Here is a 17,812-nt window from a genome sequence, read left to right on the forward strand (position 1 = left end):
CCAACTCTGTTGAGCAGAACAGGAAGCGGACAAGTGTCTACTGTTGGCTCAGCAGAATGTTTAATTAGTTTGCAAGTTCTAAACGTGTTTAAAATAAAATTTTGCAAAACAAATATTACAATACTCATTTGGGGCACCACTTCAAATTATTTATTATTTAAATTAATACAAAAAAATGTTTAAGTTTTTACTTTTTACTGAATAAAGCAAGTTTGCACCTTTGCTATACATAAAAATGACACCTTTGAACAGCAGTGTGCCACAGTGCACAGTTAAAATAACGACTTTTCAAACTAATAGGCTCATTTCATCACGGGCAAATGAACAGAGCCTTCAAATAAGATAATGTGTATTGTGAAATGTTCACTGGAGGGACAATTTTAACACCAATGGGGTGTTACACAGATCATGCAATCAGCAAGATAAATTAAAGGAGGTAACTGGTGTTATTTTGTCTTTTCTCCAACTGAAATTATAGTTTTGTTCTGTTCGAGTAAACATATGTGTTGTGTGAATGGTATGACTGCTCTCTGAGTAAAAAAAAAAACGAGTATCACAAGGAAAAAAAATTGTCATGATGTCCTCTGCCTTTCCATACAACTGAATATCTTTCTACACTGTACAAACATAATCAACTTATTTCATTTTGAACTAAACTTTTTTTAAAGGATTGATGGCTGATTGAGTCACCAACAGCTTGAAACACAACATCAAAACATTTTAATCACAATCCACAGCAGTTTTTTTTTTATTTTTTATTTTAGCTACTGTCACCTTATTAACGAGCAAGTCTTGTGATCCACTCTGGATCCAGAAGTGACAAAACACCAAAGCCACATTAGAAGAGGAATTCTGTCCCCTAACTAACTAATTACCCTAACAGCTGCAACTTAACTGCAAAAAAGGCATGTTATGGGAAAAAAAAGTATATTTTCTTTTTACAGTTGAATGTTTGGAAATTCATGCCAATTGCACCCAAAATCTAATAACATTTTAGCAACACCCCTGCTATAGAGGATTTACACTGACATCATAGGTCAAGGACCTTGGACTACCTTCCAGAAAATAAATGATCCCCAACTAGTTTTCTGCTCAGTATTCATGTCACTAAAACAGATAGTGCAGCAAATAACTGAAACAATACTTCACATGGTGATACAAGCATCAAATCCAGCACAAATTCTCCTTAGACACTGCTCTTTTGGAAAAAAGAAAGAAAGAAAGAAAAAAAAAAAAAGACGACGGCCACTTGAATTTTCAATAGGCGGCCACGTAGGGGTCAACTGAAGAATTACACAGGGATTAAAATATAAAAATGCTCCAATCATATTAAACTATACCACATTATTTGTCTGATCATAAAGATTCCAAAAAGGTATAGGTTGGACTATCTGACTGAATGTTATGGAGTTATACCACATTATTTGGTTATTGGGTAAAAACCTTATGAATGGTGACAAAGGTCAATTTCAGTTTGCACAGGGATCAAAAGATAAAGTTGCCCCAATTTTAGTAAAAAAAATTATGCAAATTGTTGATTAAGCTACTTGGAATAATAAATGGAATAGTTTTTACTGTGCTGAATGCTTAGTCTCTAAAGTAAAGGTCAAATAATGTTGACATCCATTGAATTCTATGAAATGTGACATATGTTACCCCGTAACGTGATAACTAAGCATGATACATGGTGCAAACTATTCCTTTTTGAAACCCTATTAACTCAACCAATAATTTGCATCACCTTTGAACAAAATTGAAGCAATTCTAACTTTTGACCCATGTATAAACTGAAACTTTGTCACCATCCTTGTTGTTTTTACCCCATAACTCTATACAATTCAGTCATAGATAGTCCAAACTATACCTTTTTGGAATCTTTACAATCAGACAAATAATATGGTAGAATTTTCAATATGACTGGAGCATTTTATAGTTTAACCCCTGTGTAATTCTTCAACTGACCCCTACGTGGGCCGCCTACTGAAAATTCAAGTGGCCTGTCGGTTTTTCAAAAGAGTAATATCTAAGGTGCAATTTTGCAAAATTTGGTGCTTGTATTACCATTTGAAGGATTCCTCTGTAAATATTCTGTTATCTGCTGCACTAAGAAAGGATGTTTCATTGTTATTACTTTCCAAAGGATTATGAATTGTGAAACAAAGAATTCACCTTTGAAGAATGGCAACATCCCAGTCTAACTGCACTAGGGTTGGTAGTCACACTTGTGTCAGGTAAGAATTGAGTTCCATGTTGGGGCTGGTGGATGAAAGCGTTAACAGTCCATACCAATGCATGAATCCTTGGCTTTAATACCTAGATATGCAGATACTTCCCCTAATCAAATCTGAAGTAAAAGTGAATGTACACTATCAGTCAAACGTTAGGACACACTTTCCCATCAAACTGAATGGGGGGGAAAATGCCATGAATGCCAATTCATGGATTGGTTAATCTTCACACAGCTACTCAAAATGTATCTTGGCAGCTCATTTCACATTGAACACAAACAGGTTTTAATTTGAAGCCATCTCCCTACCTAGCTGACCTAATTAAACCTTACGTACCGGCCCGGGCTTTACGTTCTCAGGGTGCAGGACTACTTCGTGTCCCTAGGGTGAATAAGAAGTCTGCGGGTCACAGAGCTTTCTCTTATCGTGCCTCTGTTCTGTGGAATGGTCTCCCTGCATCAATAAAACAATCAGATTCTGTGGAGATTTTCAAGTCCAGACTTAAGACGCACTTCTTTTCCCTTTCAGATGGCTAGCATATTGGTACAGTTTTGTTTCACGCTTTTTACTCTTTTACTTCATTTATTAGTAATTGAAGCGTGCCGCAGCCTCAACTTTACCTAAATTCTGGGTCTTTTAGTGAAGCTTAAGGCTAGCAGCTGGCGATCACTTTAGTATTTCTCTGTTTTTATGGTGATTAATGCTGGCAAATTATACAGTATTTTTTGTCTTTCTGATGCCTGATTCTGTTTTTTCTCTGTTTAAGGTGCAGCTCCATCCAGAGATGGGAGTTGTATTTGTGTTGGCGACCCTCCTGTCCTGTGCACCAACAGCAATTCTTGTATATTTGTCCGTGAACTGTCCTGTGAATTGTTTCTGTAATTTATGTTTGTAGCATGGCCCAAGCAGAGGGTCACCCCTTCGAGTCTGGTCTGCTTGAGGTTTCTTCCTCAGAGGGAGTTTTTCCTTACCACTGTTGCTCTGGGGGTTGGTAAGGTTAGACCTTACCTGTGTGAAGCGCCTTGAAGTGACTCTGTTATGATTTGGCGCTATATAAAGGAAAATACATTGAAATTGAATTGAAGCCAGCCATGACATAGGTGAGCCATTTACATGCACTCATGACTAAATCTCAGTGTATATGGTGAATGTTATTTGTTTGAGCTGCTCACAGTAGTAAAGCAGTGTGACATCTGCACGACTTTAACCACTCTCGAGAGGTCATCAGTGCAGCCTTGAAGTGATTTCACAATAAAAATACAATGGGCACACATTCACTGTATTAACGGACACGTGGCTTTTTACCCAACTTATTGGCGGTAGCACAGAGTACTGTAATAGCTTGTCACTAAACAAAACCTCTCTGAAATAGGTGAGGTTTACCAGCCCAGGTAGAAATATTCATTGGTAAGTGTCTTCAGATGATCAACCTTTAGAGCTAGTCAGTCAAAGAACAAGGTTGTCAAAAATATGATCTAAAAAGACATTTTCCAAGATATTTCCACAACAATAGGGCTAGATGGACAGTGTAAAGTTTTATCAGGGGTTTTCAAACTGTGGGAGAGTGACACACACACACACACACACCCTTCAGAGAACAAATAAATAGCTGTGCCCCCCCCCCCACTGACACACAATTTCATCTTCGTGTGTTTCTTTTTATTATTTTACACATCTTAAACACATATTAAAAGTATTTGTGTTTTTTAAGGAACTGTCTATGCATTTACACATTTTACAGCCTTTGTAAACATTTTAAACGTGTTTTTAAATAACTTTCTATTCTTCTATTTTTACCTTTTGTCATATTTTAAACATCTGTTTTTAAACATTTAAACATCCCTGTGTGTTTTTAAACATCTTTCACATAACAAACATTTTAACATAAATAATAAGGGATGGGTATTGATAAAGATTTTATCAATATCGATGTCATTATCAATTCCGCTTATCGATTCCCTTATCAATACCTCCTGTGAATTTTCTGTGTACTAAAAGTAGGATTTACAGGTTTTCTATGTCAATAACATTTTATTGAGTCTTAAAATAAATAAATATGAAATTAGTCACTTGATCCTTTATCTGTGGACATGAATAAAAATAAAATCTGTAGTTTTTCTCAAAAGCATTTCCTTTCAGACATTAATGGCATGAATGTCACTCCATAACTCTGAGCTGAGCTCTTACAGCCAGCTGTGCTGCAAGTCAACATCCATGTAATTCATAAAGAGCACAGGATGTCTCATTTTGGGAGGAAAAAACATTTTAGTCTGTTGTCTGTGTTACGTTTGGAAAGAGGTGTCATTTGATTTAAACAGTGATTCACTTTGAAGTTATCAATTCTGACTGGACTCTGTCTCGGCAGAGAGCTGTGCAACATTTGGAGCTGTGCGAACGGAACGTGGACGATTGTCGTTTCTTTCCTGCAACAAGACAAGAGTCCCAGTTAGTGACTTTAATCTGCATAAAAGTGACTCATGATTGACATTTTTAAATGGCTTTGACAAGGGTTAAGAAGTGGACTTGCCACTTCTGAAAATCAGCGAAGCAATGAGCCAACGAAGCACTCCTTCATTGTTTCAAGCTTCAAAGCGGAGCCGTTACAGAAGCGGTTGATTACAGAGCCACTGCAGGGTCTGCAATCAACGTAAAGAAACTATCATTTTCCCGATAAAACAACGGCCACTCTGAAGGACCGATAAGGGAATCGTTAAGCAAAAAGGCTATTGATGTCGGTGGATCAAATAATTTCTTAATGATTCTCGAAAAGAACTGGGTCACAGTTCGGGCTCACAGTTTGAAAACCACTGGTTTATATCATATCAGTAAATCATTTGCAACCAAATGGTATTTGTGACATTAATAATGTAAATGACATAATTACCAGAATAACACATTTTCCAGGATCAACAGGGCTGGAGAGGTGATCCAAAGTTCATTGTGAAAAGAACTGCCAAGCTACATTTTGTGGAGGTGATGGTCTAGTGGTTACGCGGGCTTCAGACCAGAGGATACTCGGTTCACAACCCCAGCCTGACCGGAAAATCACTAAAGGCCCTTGAGCAAGGTCCTTAATCCCCAAGTTGCTCCCAGTGTGTAGTGAGCGCCTTGCATGGCAGCACCCTGACATCGGTGTGTGAGTGTGTCTGGAGTAAGTGATGTCAATGAAGCGTCACAAAATTACATGTTGTGCCTGTGCAGGTTATGCATCACCCCACCCTCTCACCCATCCATCTATCCATTTTCTATACCCGCTTGCTCCAATTAAGGGTATCTAAGCAGTCACAGGGTGTGAGGTGGGATAAATTCATTGCGTTTCCCTTCAAGAAATGTGTTACCATTGGAAAGCTAAGATAACACCAGTATTGTCCTTCATATAAATAAAGCAACTGCACAATTCACACAGCAAACAAAGGCGCAGCGGACACAGTTCACAACAGCAGATGAGGTGAAATGTTTTACCGTGGAACGTGGAGAAGTGACATTGCTACCCAAGGAGAGACCACCCCCAATGATCTACACATGGCCATGGATGACAAACAAAAATAAGCATACAGTGTGATGATGCCACCTCATCCTCACACTACAGCCATGACAACATGAATGATACCACGGGCCTTTTTCCCAGCAGACACTTTAAGCAGGAAACCACACAGACAGACTTAATACTGTAATGACAGCTCAGTTATATCACTAATCCGGGCAGTGAGTCAACTGGCACAACACCAGGCAGGAACCCTCCGGCTTCTAGACCTAAATGGATTGTAGCCATTTTTAATAATGTGGTTTATAACCATGGATTTCCTGACACAACATGTCTACCGTGAAAAAAGCAGATAATGCGTCTAAAAATCACTACAGTCTAATTGCTATCTAATCACACCCTCACTCAATAGTCCCACAAGAACTGCAACGGCACTCAATGGAGTGAATACCTCCAGCAAGACCTACCAGTATCTTTAAATAAAAAAACCACATTATCAACTCTTAGCTCTGATGATCAGCAATAAGATTAATCTAATGTTAGACAACTTTTAGGTGTGTTTTCACATTCATTATGTGCCACATGTGGTTATGTTCTCATGAAATTAATTAAACTAATCCTTTCTGTGTGTGCTTCGCTTTGCCCCAGATCTGACTCAATCAATACTGAGTATTTGTTGATACAGATCCAAATACTTGTATTTTCCTAAACAACAATACACGTGCACAGAACATACTGTAAACACAGTAAAACTCAATCCAATGTACATACCATCTAATATATACTGAACAACAAACGAAACAATAAAAAGTAATGTTCTGGATCAGATCAGTCAATAAGACGTGTGACCACCATGTGCTGCAATTAATGCGGCTAATCTTCTGCACATGGAACCCCCTAAATGGCGAATTCCCTGTTGAGGAATGCCCTGCCACTCCTCCCCCAAGGTATTCTGAAGTTGAACAGTGTTTGGTATTGGAATGCAAGCACGAACACGACAATCCAGAATACAGTAAAACTCGTCTAAACCGTCATCGTACAAACAGATATTCACACTCACCAGACAAAAGCAAAAGTCTCAATGCTTTTATATGGTTTTTCCATGTAATAAACACTGCATATACCAGATTTTGTAGAACGGATTTTTGCTCATATCGGACAAAACGTCCTGTCCAATCGCAATGCATTTTCATTAAAAACCCCTTCGCATATACCGGACAGAGCAGTCTGGGCGTGCCCCGTAACAGAGGTATGAAATTAAGTTCGGCACCGACACTCGCTGATTCAAGGAAAGTGGGTACTGTATTTCATTGACTAAAAGCCTGGGTGTTAATTTTTTAAAACCGCGATCAGACCGGTGCCTAATCAAGGCAGGCGATTATTAACAAAATGCTGCATGCTGCCTGCACTATAGTATGGTGTTACGTTTCACACATATCGCTGGATGTGGCAAACCAAAGACAACCACTTTAAATGAGAGCCCTCTGCGTGGCTGCGAACCCTCCCATAGCCTGACGCGCACCTGCTTAATGAAGGAGACCACAAGGACTGTGATCAGTCGCATTTACAGTTTCACTCCTTCCTCTCGTCATATCTGAAATTTTTTCAGGGTGAATGCTGATTACATTTCAATCATGAATCAAATATGTTTGGCAGAAAAGTCCGCAAATATGACCAACTTTACAACACAAAGTCGGAAAAAGATGCTCAAATGACCCACAATTCATGGAGGAAAAATGTAAATACTGCAACGTTGGTTTGGAGGTTAATGATTGTATAAAGAAGTGGAGCTCGTTGAGGGACAAATTAATCCAGAAAAAGCCACTGTTCCTGCTGTAAATTGCATTAAGACACCCACCAACATGACAGAGAACTTTAAAAGGGTCATGCATACATCAACACTATTGCATGGCTACAGAGTTATGCAGTTGCAGAAGCATAAATCAGACTTTAGGATTTTAAGGTACCACTCCGCAGCAGACTTAGGGAAAAAAAAAAAAAAAAAAAAAAAAGAGTGACTTGACTAAATGTCATCTTTTTAATGCACATAATGCCCGGCACCTATTGAAGGTATTTATTTTTTATACAATGCCATTAAATGAGGCAGGCCCCTATTCAAGGTCAGGCTTTTAATCAAGGAAACACATAAGCCTAATTGGAGCTCGGGATGCACTGAAGATTGTTAAGCGACTCGTGACTGTAACTAATCCGTTACATACATAAAACAGATTTTGTCAGTTTTATCCATATATAAATACATACATACATACATATTCAATACATACACATATGCGATTATAATGGTCACTGGTCCACCTGAATCCATTATATGCGAGTTTTACTGTGTCCGCAAAGTGTTCTATTGGTCTGTGCACGTTCTCCCTGTTTCATGAATGTCCTCCTTAACCATCTGGTAGCCAACTCATGAACATTTAAATGTCTGGCTATGTTTCACACTGTCAAAACAGCATTCAGCATACCAATGGTGCATTTGTGAAGAGTTTCAGTGAGGTGTCGCATGGCACAAATGCAGTAAATTTAAAATTTTATCATTTGCTTTTATAGGCCCCTCGTACCAAAAAAAAAAAAAAAAAAGCCACTCCAATTGCTACCGACAGTGAATCATTGCTCAAAACACGCCACATCTCGGTAATTCTGCCCAGGTGCTCCTCAGCGTCTGTGGCCATGTTTGTGTGCAAATTCATGTTTCGTGACTTAAAACTCACCATTTACAATCTGCATTGTAAATAATGAGTTTCTACTTGAAATGACAATTACTTTCCACCCTACTGTTTGCAGAAAAACTTGTTTCTTTTGTTGTTCAGTATACCGGTACATGTCACCTGCACAGCTCAGCAACGCATTAAGAAAAAAAATGTACCTTCAATTACAAATGCTTATTAATGTTTTCATTTATTAAATTTTTCAAAATAAGCAGTTTTTATGTCTCTAACTGCAACATACTATATCACAGAAACACTGAGTAACATTGACTGAATGACATGGATCAAAGACAGGTGGCTGTTTTAGATGTTAAATTATCATTGTCAATATTTCCTGGCTAAGGACCTGTACAGGGCCTGTTACCAGGAGGAAAACACAGATAAGACTGGATGACAAAAAAAAAAGAAATGTGTATTCCTGTGGAAAGCTACCTAACTGGCAGGTGAGAAACATTACCACATGTTCCATCTGTCAGAAGTAGACTGTTCTTATCTGAAGTGAAGCAGAGCATAAATATGATTTTATAACAAGCGCCGCTGCACTGCTGGTGGGCTTGCACAAAGTACTGAATAGAACAATCCCATCTTAATTGCTACATGAAGTGTGCCTGTGAAACTGACTGAAAGAAACTAATAAATCCTTATCTTTCAAAGGATGAAAAAAAAATTAAATTATCAGGATAGTAAATGAAATTCCAATTGCGATGCTACATATACAACCCCTGGCAATAATTATGGAATCACCAGCCTCGGAGGATGTTCATTCAGTTGTTTAATTTTGTAGAAAAAAAGCAGATCACAGACATGACACAAAACTAAAGTCATTTCAAATGGCAACTTTCTGGCTTTAAGAAACACTATAAGAAATCAGGAAAATAATTGTGGCAGTCAGTAACGGTTACTTTTTTAGACCAAACAGAGGGAAAAAAATATGGACTCACTCAATTCTGAGGAATAAATTATGGAATACCCTGTAAATTTTCATCCCCAAAACTAACACCTGCATCAAATCAGATCTGCTCATTAGTCTGCATCTAAAAAGGAGTGATCACACCTTGGAGAGCTGTTGCACCAAGTGGACTGACATGAATCATGGCTCCAACACGAGAGATGTCAATTGAAACAAAGGAGAGGATTATCAAACTCTTAAAAGAGGGTAAATCATCACGCAATGTTGCAAAAGATGTTGGTTGTTCACAGTCAGCTGTGTCTAAACTCTGGACCAAATACAAACAACATGGGAAGGTTGTTAAAGGCAAACATACTGGTAGACCAAGGAAGACATCAAAGCGTCAAAAATCGAAAATGCACAACAAAACAAATGAGGAACGAATGGGAGGAAACTGGAGTCAACGTCTGTGACCAAACTGTAAGAAACCGCCTAAAGGAAATGGGATTTACATACAGAAAAGCTAAACGAAAGCCATCATTAACACCTAAACAGAAAAAAACAAGGTTACAATGGGCTAAGGAAAAGCAATCGTGGACTGTGGATGACTGGATGAAAGTCACATTCAGTGATGAATCTCAAATCTGCATTGGGCAAGGTAATGATGCTGGAACTTTTGTTTGGTGCCGTTCCAATGAGATTTATAAAGATGACTGCCTGAAGAGAACATGTCAATTTCCACAGTCAGCTGCATGTCAGGTAAAGGTACTGGGGAGATGGCTGTCATTACATCATCAATAAATGCACAAGTTTACGTTGATATTTTGGACACTTTTCTTATCCCATCAATTGAAAGGATGTTTGGGGATGATGAAATCATTTTTCAAGATGATAATGCATCTTGCCATAGAGCAAAAACTGTGAAAACATTCCTTGCAAAAAGACACATAGGGTCAATGTCATGGCCTGCAAATAGTCCGGATCTTAATCCAATTGAAAATCTTTGGTGGAAGTTGAAGAAAATGATCCATGTCAAGGCTCCAACCTGGAAAGCTGATCTGGCAACAGCAATCAGAGAAAGTTGGAGCCAGATTGATGAAGAGTACTGTTTGTCACTCATTAAGTCCATGCCTCAGAGACTGCAAGCTGTTATAAAAGCCAGAGGTGGTGCAACAAAATACTAGTGATGTGTTGGAGCGTTCTTTTGTTTTTCATGATTCCATAATTTTTTCCTCAGAATTGAGTGATTCCATATTTTTTCCCTCTGCTTGGTCTAAAAAAGTAACCGTTACTGACTGCCACAATTTTTTTTTCCTGATTTCTTATAGTGTTTCTTAAAGCCAGAAAGTTGCCATTTGAAATGACTTTAGTTTTGTGTCATGTCTGTGATCTGTTTTTTTTTTCTACAAAATTAAACAACTGAATGAACATCCTCCGAGGCCGGTGATTCCATAATATTTGCCAGGGGTTGTACTATGGGAATGTTTGAGGAGATTATGTTAAAAAATAATAATTCAGACACAAAAATTGACATGTGACATGGTTGGGGACAGCCACATGGTGCACAATAGCTGGATATATTTGCTATCAAATGAAGCATAATGAAACCCTGCAACAACATACTTAAAAGCTTCAAGGGAAACAAATTAATATTCTGTACAATTACAGGAAAAGGTCAGAAATGGTCCCACTCCATGCTAAAAATGCTATCACAAATGATATGACAAAGAAGGGTGACTAAAATGAATGCTTCTACATGTAAATAGGATGGGTTAAATGGAGACAACTCATTTTGTTGTGTGTAATGTACGCTGAGGCTCTATTTCACCCTTTTGAGCCCCCCCAAAAAAGTGTTGACAGAACAAATTACCAGAGCATGTTCGGCTAATGATATGACAACAGTGAATAAGTGAGAGTCAGCAATGGAAGGCACTGCAAAATATGAACACCCAGCATGTGGTTTAGTAGAGAATTTATCTGGTGGTTTTGTCCTTTAAAGAATGACCCATGCTGAATGTTATCAAACCTACACTGAGTGGTTGAGGCTCATCCAGCTGCAATCAGAAGCAACAACAGTGTTATTCCAAGAAAATAACAACAAATTCAACAGACAGTCAATAAATGTCAACCACTGGATTTCTGCATCTCACCTGTTTGATCTCACTCTTCAGCTTGTGGATTCCTGTGCGTTCAGTCTTTGTGGCTCCAGTGTGGCCAAGCTCATGGATGGAGATAGAAGGACTGGTTGCTGCTGACTGGGTGGGGTGCACTGACGCACAGACACAAAAAGGCATATTTTACCTCAAACGTCATGTTTTCGTCACTCCTCCAAATTAATTGTCCCCCCCACGATTTAACATTAGATATGAACTGTGATTATCCTGATTGTACAGCAAAGATGATACCTGCACACCAAACTGGCTCGGCTAAAAAGTCATTGAAAAAATGTCCACAGGCTGAGATAAATGCAAAAATAGTCTGTTTAGTTAACACACAAATGCTCAATCAAAAAGTGTTGGCAATGCAAACAACAAAAAACAGAGATCACACAAGAACAGAGGTCACACAACTCTTACGCTGAGTTAAAAGCCAATCAATAAAAATAAGTTTTAAGACGAGATTTAAAAGTAGGTAGGGTGGGGGACAACCTTATTTTTAGTGGTAGCTCATTCTACAATTTAGGGGCTGCCACAGAAAAGGCTCTATCTCCTCGTGTTTTTAAATTGCTCTTGAGGAGGAGCTGATCAGCTGACCTAAGAGATCGTGAGGGAGTGTAAAATTTAAGAGATCTGAAATATATTGTGGAGCTGATCTGATTAGTACTTTAAAAACAAACAATGAAACTTTAAAATGCATTCTAAAATGGACTAGAAGCCAGTGAAGTGAAGCGAGGATTGGGGTGATGTGTTCATGTTTTCTAATGCCTGTTAAAAGGTGAGCAGCAGCGTTTTGTACTAACTGCAAGCGTGCCAAGGAAGCCTGGTTAACACCAAAATAAAGTGCATTGCAGTAGTCCAAACGTGTGGAAATAAAAGCATGAATCACTCGTTCAAAATCACTAAAAGATAGAATAGATCTTGGATTAAATCTACTGAGACAGGATTGTCTCTGAGCTCTACAGACAACTCCTTTGACTTCATGCTTGATTTGTGCTCTGACATGCGCTGTCACTAGTTTTTTGTTTTGTTTTGTTTAATAAATGTGCAAAAATCTAAAACATTTTTGTCATATAGCCTGATCCCATCAGATCTCAGAAGCTGAGCAGTGCAGCCTGGATGGGAGACCTCTTGGATGGACCTTGGATGGGAGACCTCTTTGGAACACCAGTGGCTGTGTGTGTTTCTCCAGGTTACACTTGAGTTGCGTCAGGAAGGGCATCCGGTGTAAAACTTGTGCCAAATAGCAATGCGGATCTGGCTGCATCCACTGTGGCGACCCCGAACAAAAACAGGAGCAGCCGAATGGGAAACAACCAGTGGTGGGCACACTTCCGATAATCCGATAACAGATAATTATCGAAGATAATGTTTTCATTATTGGATTATCTTTTTGATAACTTTAAAAACCATTATCGGACCAATTATCTTCCGATTAATTTTTGTCCAGTAACTTTTAGACCAATAAACAAAGTAAACAAAGCTGAACAGCGACAAGCATTTTTAAAATTTAAAATCAGTTCAGCACCTACCTGTTAAAAGTTTTATTTTTAAAACCACCCATTTTTGGGTGGTTTATTGTTTTATCTTTATCGAAGATAACTTTTCAGTTATCTGATTATCTGTTATCAAAGTAAAATTTTTGGTTATCTGTGCCCACCACTGGAAACGTCATTATGGGGTATTTGTGTGTAGAATTTTGATGAGAAAAAAAAGAAAAGAATTTACTCTATTTTGGAATAAAGCTGTAACATAACAAAATCTGGAAAAAGTGAAGTGCCGGTCCAGGTGCACCGCAAATGGAACTTGTGGCATTCAATCACTGGTGGCCATAGCTCTGGGAATCTGGGCAGCACTCCAAGCCAGATAACAAAAATATAATAATAAATTAATAAGCATATTAAAACATTTAAAATTGTTTCCCTGTTGTTATTTACACAAACACAAAATTGTTTGATTAAGTTTCTGTGAATTAAGCAAACCTGTAATATTAGTTGTAATTCACCTTCTTGTTCACATTTTCTGATTCATTGACGCTGATAATCAGGGTTGCCATGTGTCTTTCTGGGGCCCAGGGACAATATTTGCTTCAAATAACTTTTATATTTTTTTCAAATGCTAGACAACACTTACACAAATAGGCATTTTTGACAAATTACTCTATCAGGTTATTGAAATATTAGGTCTTTTTGGTTCTGCCTTCACCCAGGGGACTGGGGGACAACTGAACAAATTCCCCCACAATCAGCACCCCTGTTGATAACGTATGTATGTATGTGCATATGCCTGATGTTCTTATCCTGTCACAGAGTAAGAGGATTAAAGAATATAATAAATTTTTTGCCGCTAAAACATTGTATGTAGCCTTTTTTGGATGGATTTTGTTAGCTTCACGGGACGCTAACAGCACGCCCAACCCAAATCCTCTTCCCATGGACCATAAGCGTTGCTGGTGTTGCCGAGTTCCAACTTCTTGTTGTTTCTACTTGACTGTCTCATGTATGCATTCCTTGTTGGTGGGTACACGATGTAAATCATTTCCTTCTCCTGTGGTGTTATTTATCAATTAATTATTAATGACATCATCAGATGTTACTCAACCTCACCTTGTATTCATGACATAAAGGTTGACTTTCAAAAATATCTCTCCATGCAATGCCTAGTATGCCGCAAACATTGAACTGCACCATTTTCAAAAAGAGCACAGCCAGCTACTGCTGCTGGCTGTGGGAAACACCTGGACACCATGATGGTCTTTCTCTTCTGGCTGCACCAACTTTTTCCCACGTCACTTCAGCAGATCTGGAATGGAAATGCCTACTGATTTGACAAGCTTTTAACCTCAACCTCAGCACTTTTGATGCAACTCTAGATTTACATGGAGAATGGCGCACCGGTGGTCTTGAACCAGGTGTCTTTTGGCAAGTGTGCTAATCGCATGAACCAACTTCCTGCCCTGGACTGTGATGAACACTTTGTCTCTGTTTTCTGCATGACAACTTGCAGCTCATAAAACTAGAACTAAAAGAGATGGTGCTATTGCGTGCGCTACATTGGCAAGTTTGCAATTTTTTTTAATTTTCTCTCAGAAACAAGGAGATTCTGATATGTGTTGCGAACATTTTTTTAACCTGTGGACATTTATGTAATTGGTATATTTTTTAAACTTAAAAATTTTATTTTAAAAGCACATTGCAGACAGACAGCACTGATCTACTTAAGCAAACAAACGGTGTTAAATTAAGAGAATGTAACAATAAATAAATAAATAAATAAGCATTATAGAATCAGCCATCAGGTTCTATACAAATTTGCACTGCCAATGAGGAAAACCCCATTTTGGTCAACTACTAGTGTGTATAGCAGAGGTCTCAAACTTGTTCCAGAAATGGCAGACAGGGTGCCAGCTTTCTTTGCAACCACCCACTCCACCAGATGATTTCACTGATTAACATCACTCTGAGCAGATGGAATCAGTTAATCAGTGAAATCACCTGGTGGAGTGGGTGGTTGCAAAGAAAGCCTGCACCCTTTTGGGCCTTTCTGGAACAAGTTTGAGACCTCTGGTGTATAGTGTTTGTAGCCAGAGAAGAAAAAGCAAAAAAATAAAAACTCACTGCTCCGCTCCACACCAAACTCTTTGCCACTGAGAATGTGATGTAGCAAATTCTTCATGCAAAATGGACTCAGACTCATCAAGCTTTCAGAGGCTTCCTCTCCTGCAAAATGTTATACACTTCATTCTTAATCTGCAGACCATTTTTTTTTTTTTTTAATTTACACAGATGTATGTATGTATGCAACTGTTCTTGGAATTCATACCAGAGCAATGCAGACTACGAGCCAGCTCGGTAGCCATCACTTGCATGATGAGTCCTATCCTGATTCTGAGCATATCTCCAAACAGAGCTGGCTGGGAGCGCACGTACATGGCTAAATAGACCATGATTTCCTATATGAACAAACACACACAGAGTATTGATAGCTGTAATACTGGCATCTTATCAAGACCTGTTAAACCGTGAGGCTGAAAAATATACATGCCTGAGTGAGAACAGCTATGCTAATGTCCTGACCGCTGGCTTCATAGATGAGGGTTTTCAGCTCCTCTGGAGGAAGTGGACTTGAGAAGAAACAGAACTAGAACTTAACTTTATTCATTGCTTAATATTTCCACTAAACCTAAATAATAAGACTTACACTGTGATGACTCTTTCCCTGGGTTCAGGAGGTATACCCACCGTCAACTGCTTGTGATGAGAAATGAGATCCGTACAAGCCTGTGGAACAGAGATGTACAAACACAAATAATCCAGATAATGTCACATGATTCTTCCTGCAGTTGATTTTTTTGTTTGTTTTCTGTTTTCTCAGAAATACAGGCAGGTTGAGGATACGATTCTCAGATAAACACCAAAGAAAGCTTGGGAAGTGATTTTAGTTCACAGAGTAAGACAGGAAGATTGGTTTGACCCATAAATGAACCGTAATTAAGCACAACACTGTGGTAAAAAGCTGTGAATGAGTAAGAAGTTATTCAACAACACAAGACTTACAGGTGCATCTAAAAAAAATAAAAAAAAAATTACAATATCGCAAAACAAGTTCAATATTTTTTGTTAGATACTTCAGAAAAGTAAAATTTATGTAGTTTAGACCCATTACATATGAACTAAAATGTTTAAAGCTATGAAGCTGGATGCCAACCACCATAAAACAAGAAGATCTGAATGAGAGAAATGTTATGCGTCCAAGACAAAAGTAAATTTAAGAAATCATGTTCTCAAACTGAAAGCCAAAAAAAAAAGAAGCTGAATATAACTTTCATACAACTTGAAATAATACTTGTTTCAACTGTGTGAGACAACAGGCGCAGCAACAGTACGTCAGCAAGTAAAATCTAAGGTAAATAATTACGTTATAAATAAATATCAAGTTTTCAAACGGTTCATGACATTGCACGTTTACTTCACCTACAATTGTCTGTTCAGTGGTGACAAGAAGCAGTTTCTTCCTGTTTTGTGCCTATTATAACATTAATTAACCCATTAGCTTATAATTACTAACACACCATTTGCTTTGAAAATAAATAATGTTCACAATTTCCAAACATTTAATTACACTGTACATGTATCTTACCTATGATTGTCTGTTCAGTGGCCAAAGGCAGTACTTTACTCGTCTTTGTGCTTTGTACAAAAATATGAATTACACTGTTCGCTTCTGAATGCTAACACAGTGTGCGCATTATAAATAATGCGCAGTTTTCAAATGTTTGACATTGCATGTTTACCTCACCTATGATTTTCTCTTCAGTGGTGACAAGAAGTCAGTCAACTTTAATGTCAAATCTGCTATATGTACAGGTCGTACATACAGAGTACTGAAATTGTGTTTTTCTCAGACCAACGGTGGAATAAAATATTTAAATAAAGCATGCAGCACATAAAAAGTACAAAAACTACAAGCACGTACAAAATAAGGGCACATGATTGTTTGAATATGGGTACATGAAGGTTTAAATACATTTACATTATTTGTGCAAATTGTGCAATTATGTGTCTGTAGTGCATGAAAAGCAGCAGTCCTCCCAGATGGCAGGGGACTGAAAAAGTTCTGTGAAGGGATGGGTGGGGATCATCCACAATGTTGAGTGCATTATGGGTGTTTATGGGTGAGGGGAAAAAGGAAACAATGATCTTTCCTGCTGCATTAACTATGCCCTACATGAATTTCCAGTTGGAGATGATCAAGATGCCCTCAATGGTGCTTTGGTAGAAGGAACACATGATCGGTAACAAATGTCTGGTTCCCCTCAGTTTGCAGAGGGAATAGAGGTGCCACTGGGCCTTCTTGGCCAGTGATGCAGTGATGTTGGTCCAGGAAAGGTCCTCTTATGTGTAAACCCAGAATTTTAGTGCTGCTCAACCACTACACAGCAGCACTGTTGATGGTCAAGATGAGGGTGTTGGGTGTGTGCCTTCTGAAAGTCCACAACAACCTCCTTTATTCACAATTTACTCATGTTGTGTCTGATACAATAACATAAATTAGCTCATTAGTTCCATCTCACTAATGCAGTGTTTGTGTGAGAAATATATAAATGCACCAATTACTTTTGTCCTTACTGCATGAAGTGGTAACACAACATTTCAAAAGTAAATGCACCTTACAGAACAGTGCAACTTATGTGCTTTTTCCTCTCCATGACACATTTTGACACAGAAGCAATTAATAACCCAGTGCAACTTGTAGTCCATAAAACAGTATTTGGAAATCTTCATAAACATTTAGTGTAACCTGTCACTGCCAGCTTTACAAAAAGTTTAATA

At 38.3% G+C, this 17,812-nt stretch overlaps 1 protein-coding gene across 4 annotated transcripts in view; it reads right to left on the bottom strand.

The window, feature by feature from the left end:
- The window catches only part of phka2 (phosphorylase kinase, alpha 2 (liver)), a 72,417-nt gene that overhangs the window by 5,711 nt on the left and 48,894 nt on the right, over positions 1 to 17,812 (bottom strand). Inside the window, exons 23-29 of one of the 4 annotated variants that reach the window (XM_034194778.1) lie at positions 15,681 to 15,760; positions 15,525 to 15,603; positions 15,303 to 15,432; positions 15,098 to 15,199; positions 11,475 to 11,593; positions 11,355 to 11,378; positions 5,691 to 5,744 (exon numbers count right to left, since the gene is read on the bottom strand). In XM_034194778.1, the coding sequence (XP_034050669.1) occupies positions 5,691 to 5,744; positions 11,355 to 11,378; positions 11,475 to 11,593; positions 15,098 to 15,199; positions 15,303 to 15,432; positions 15,525 to 15,603; positions 15,681 to 15,760 (588 nt within the window). The remainder of the gene's footprint in view (positions 1 to 5,690; positions 5,745 to 11,354; positions 11,379 to 11,474; positions 11,594 to 15,097; positions 15,200 to 15,302; positions 15,433 to 15,524; positions 15,604 to 15,680; positions 15,761 to 17,812) is intronic. The other 3 variants (XM_034194781.1, XM_034194782.1, XM_034194783.1) reach the window with 3 other exon arrangements.

The sequence above is a fragment of the Thalassophryne amazonica genome, chromosome 2 (assembly GCF_902500255.1).
Source record: "Thalassophryne amazonica chromosome 2, fThaAma1.1, whole genome shotgun sequence".
Classification (NCBI taxonomy): Eukaryota; Metazoa; Chordata; class Actinopteri; order Batrachoidiformes; family Batrachoididae; genus Thalassophryne; species Thalassophryne amazonica.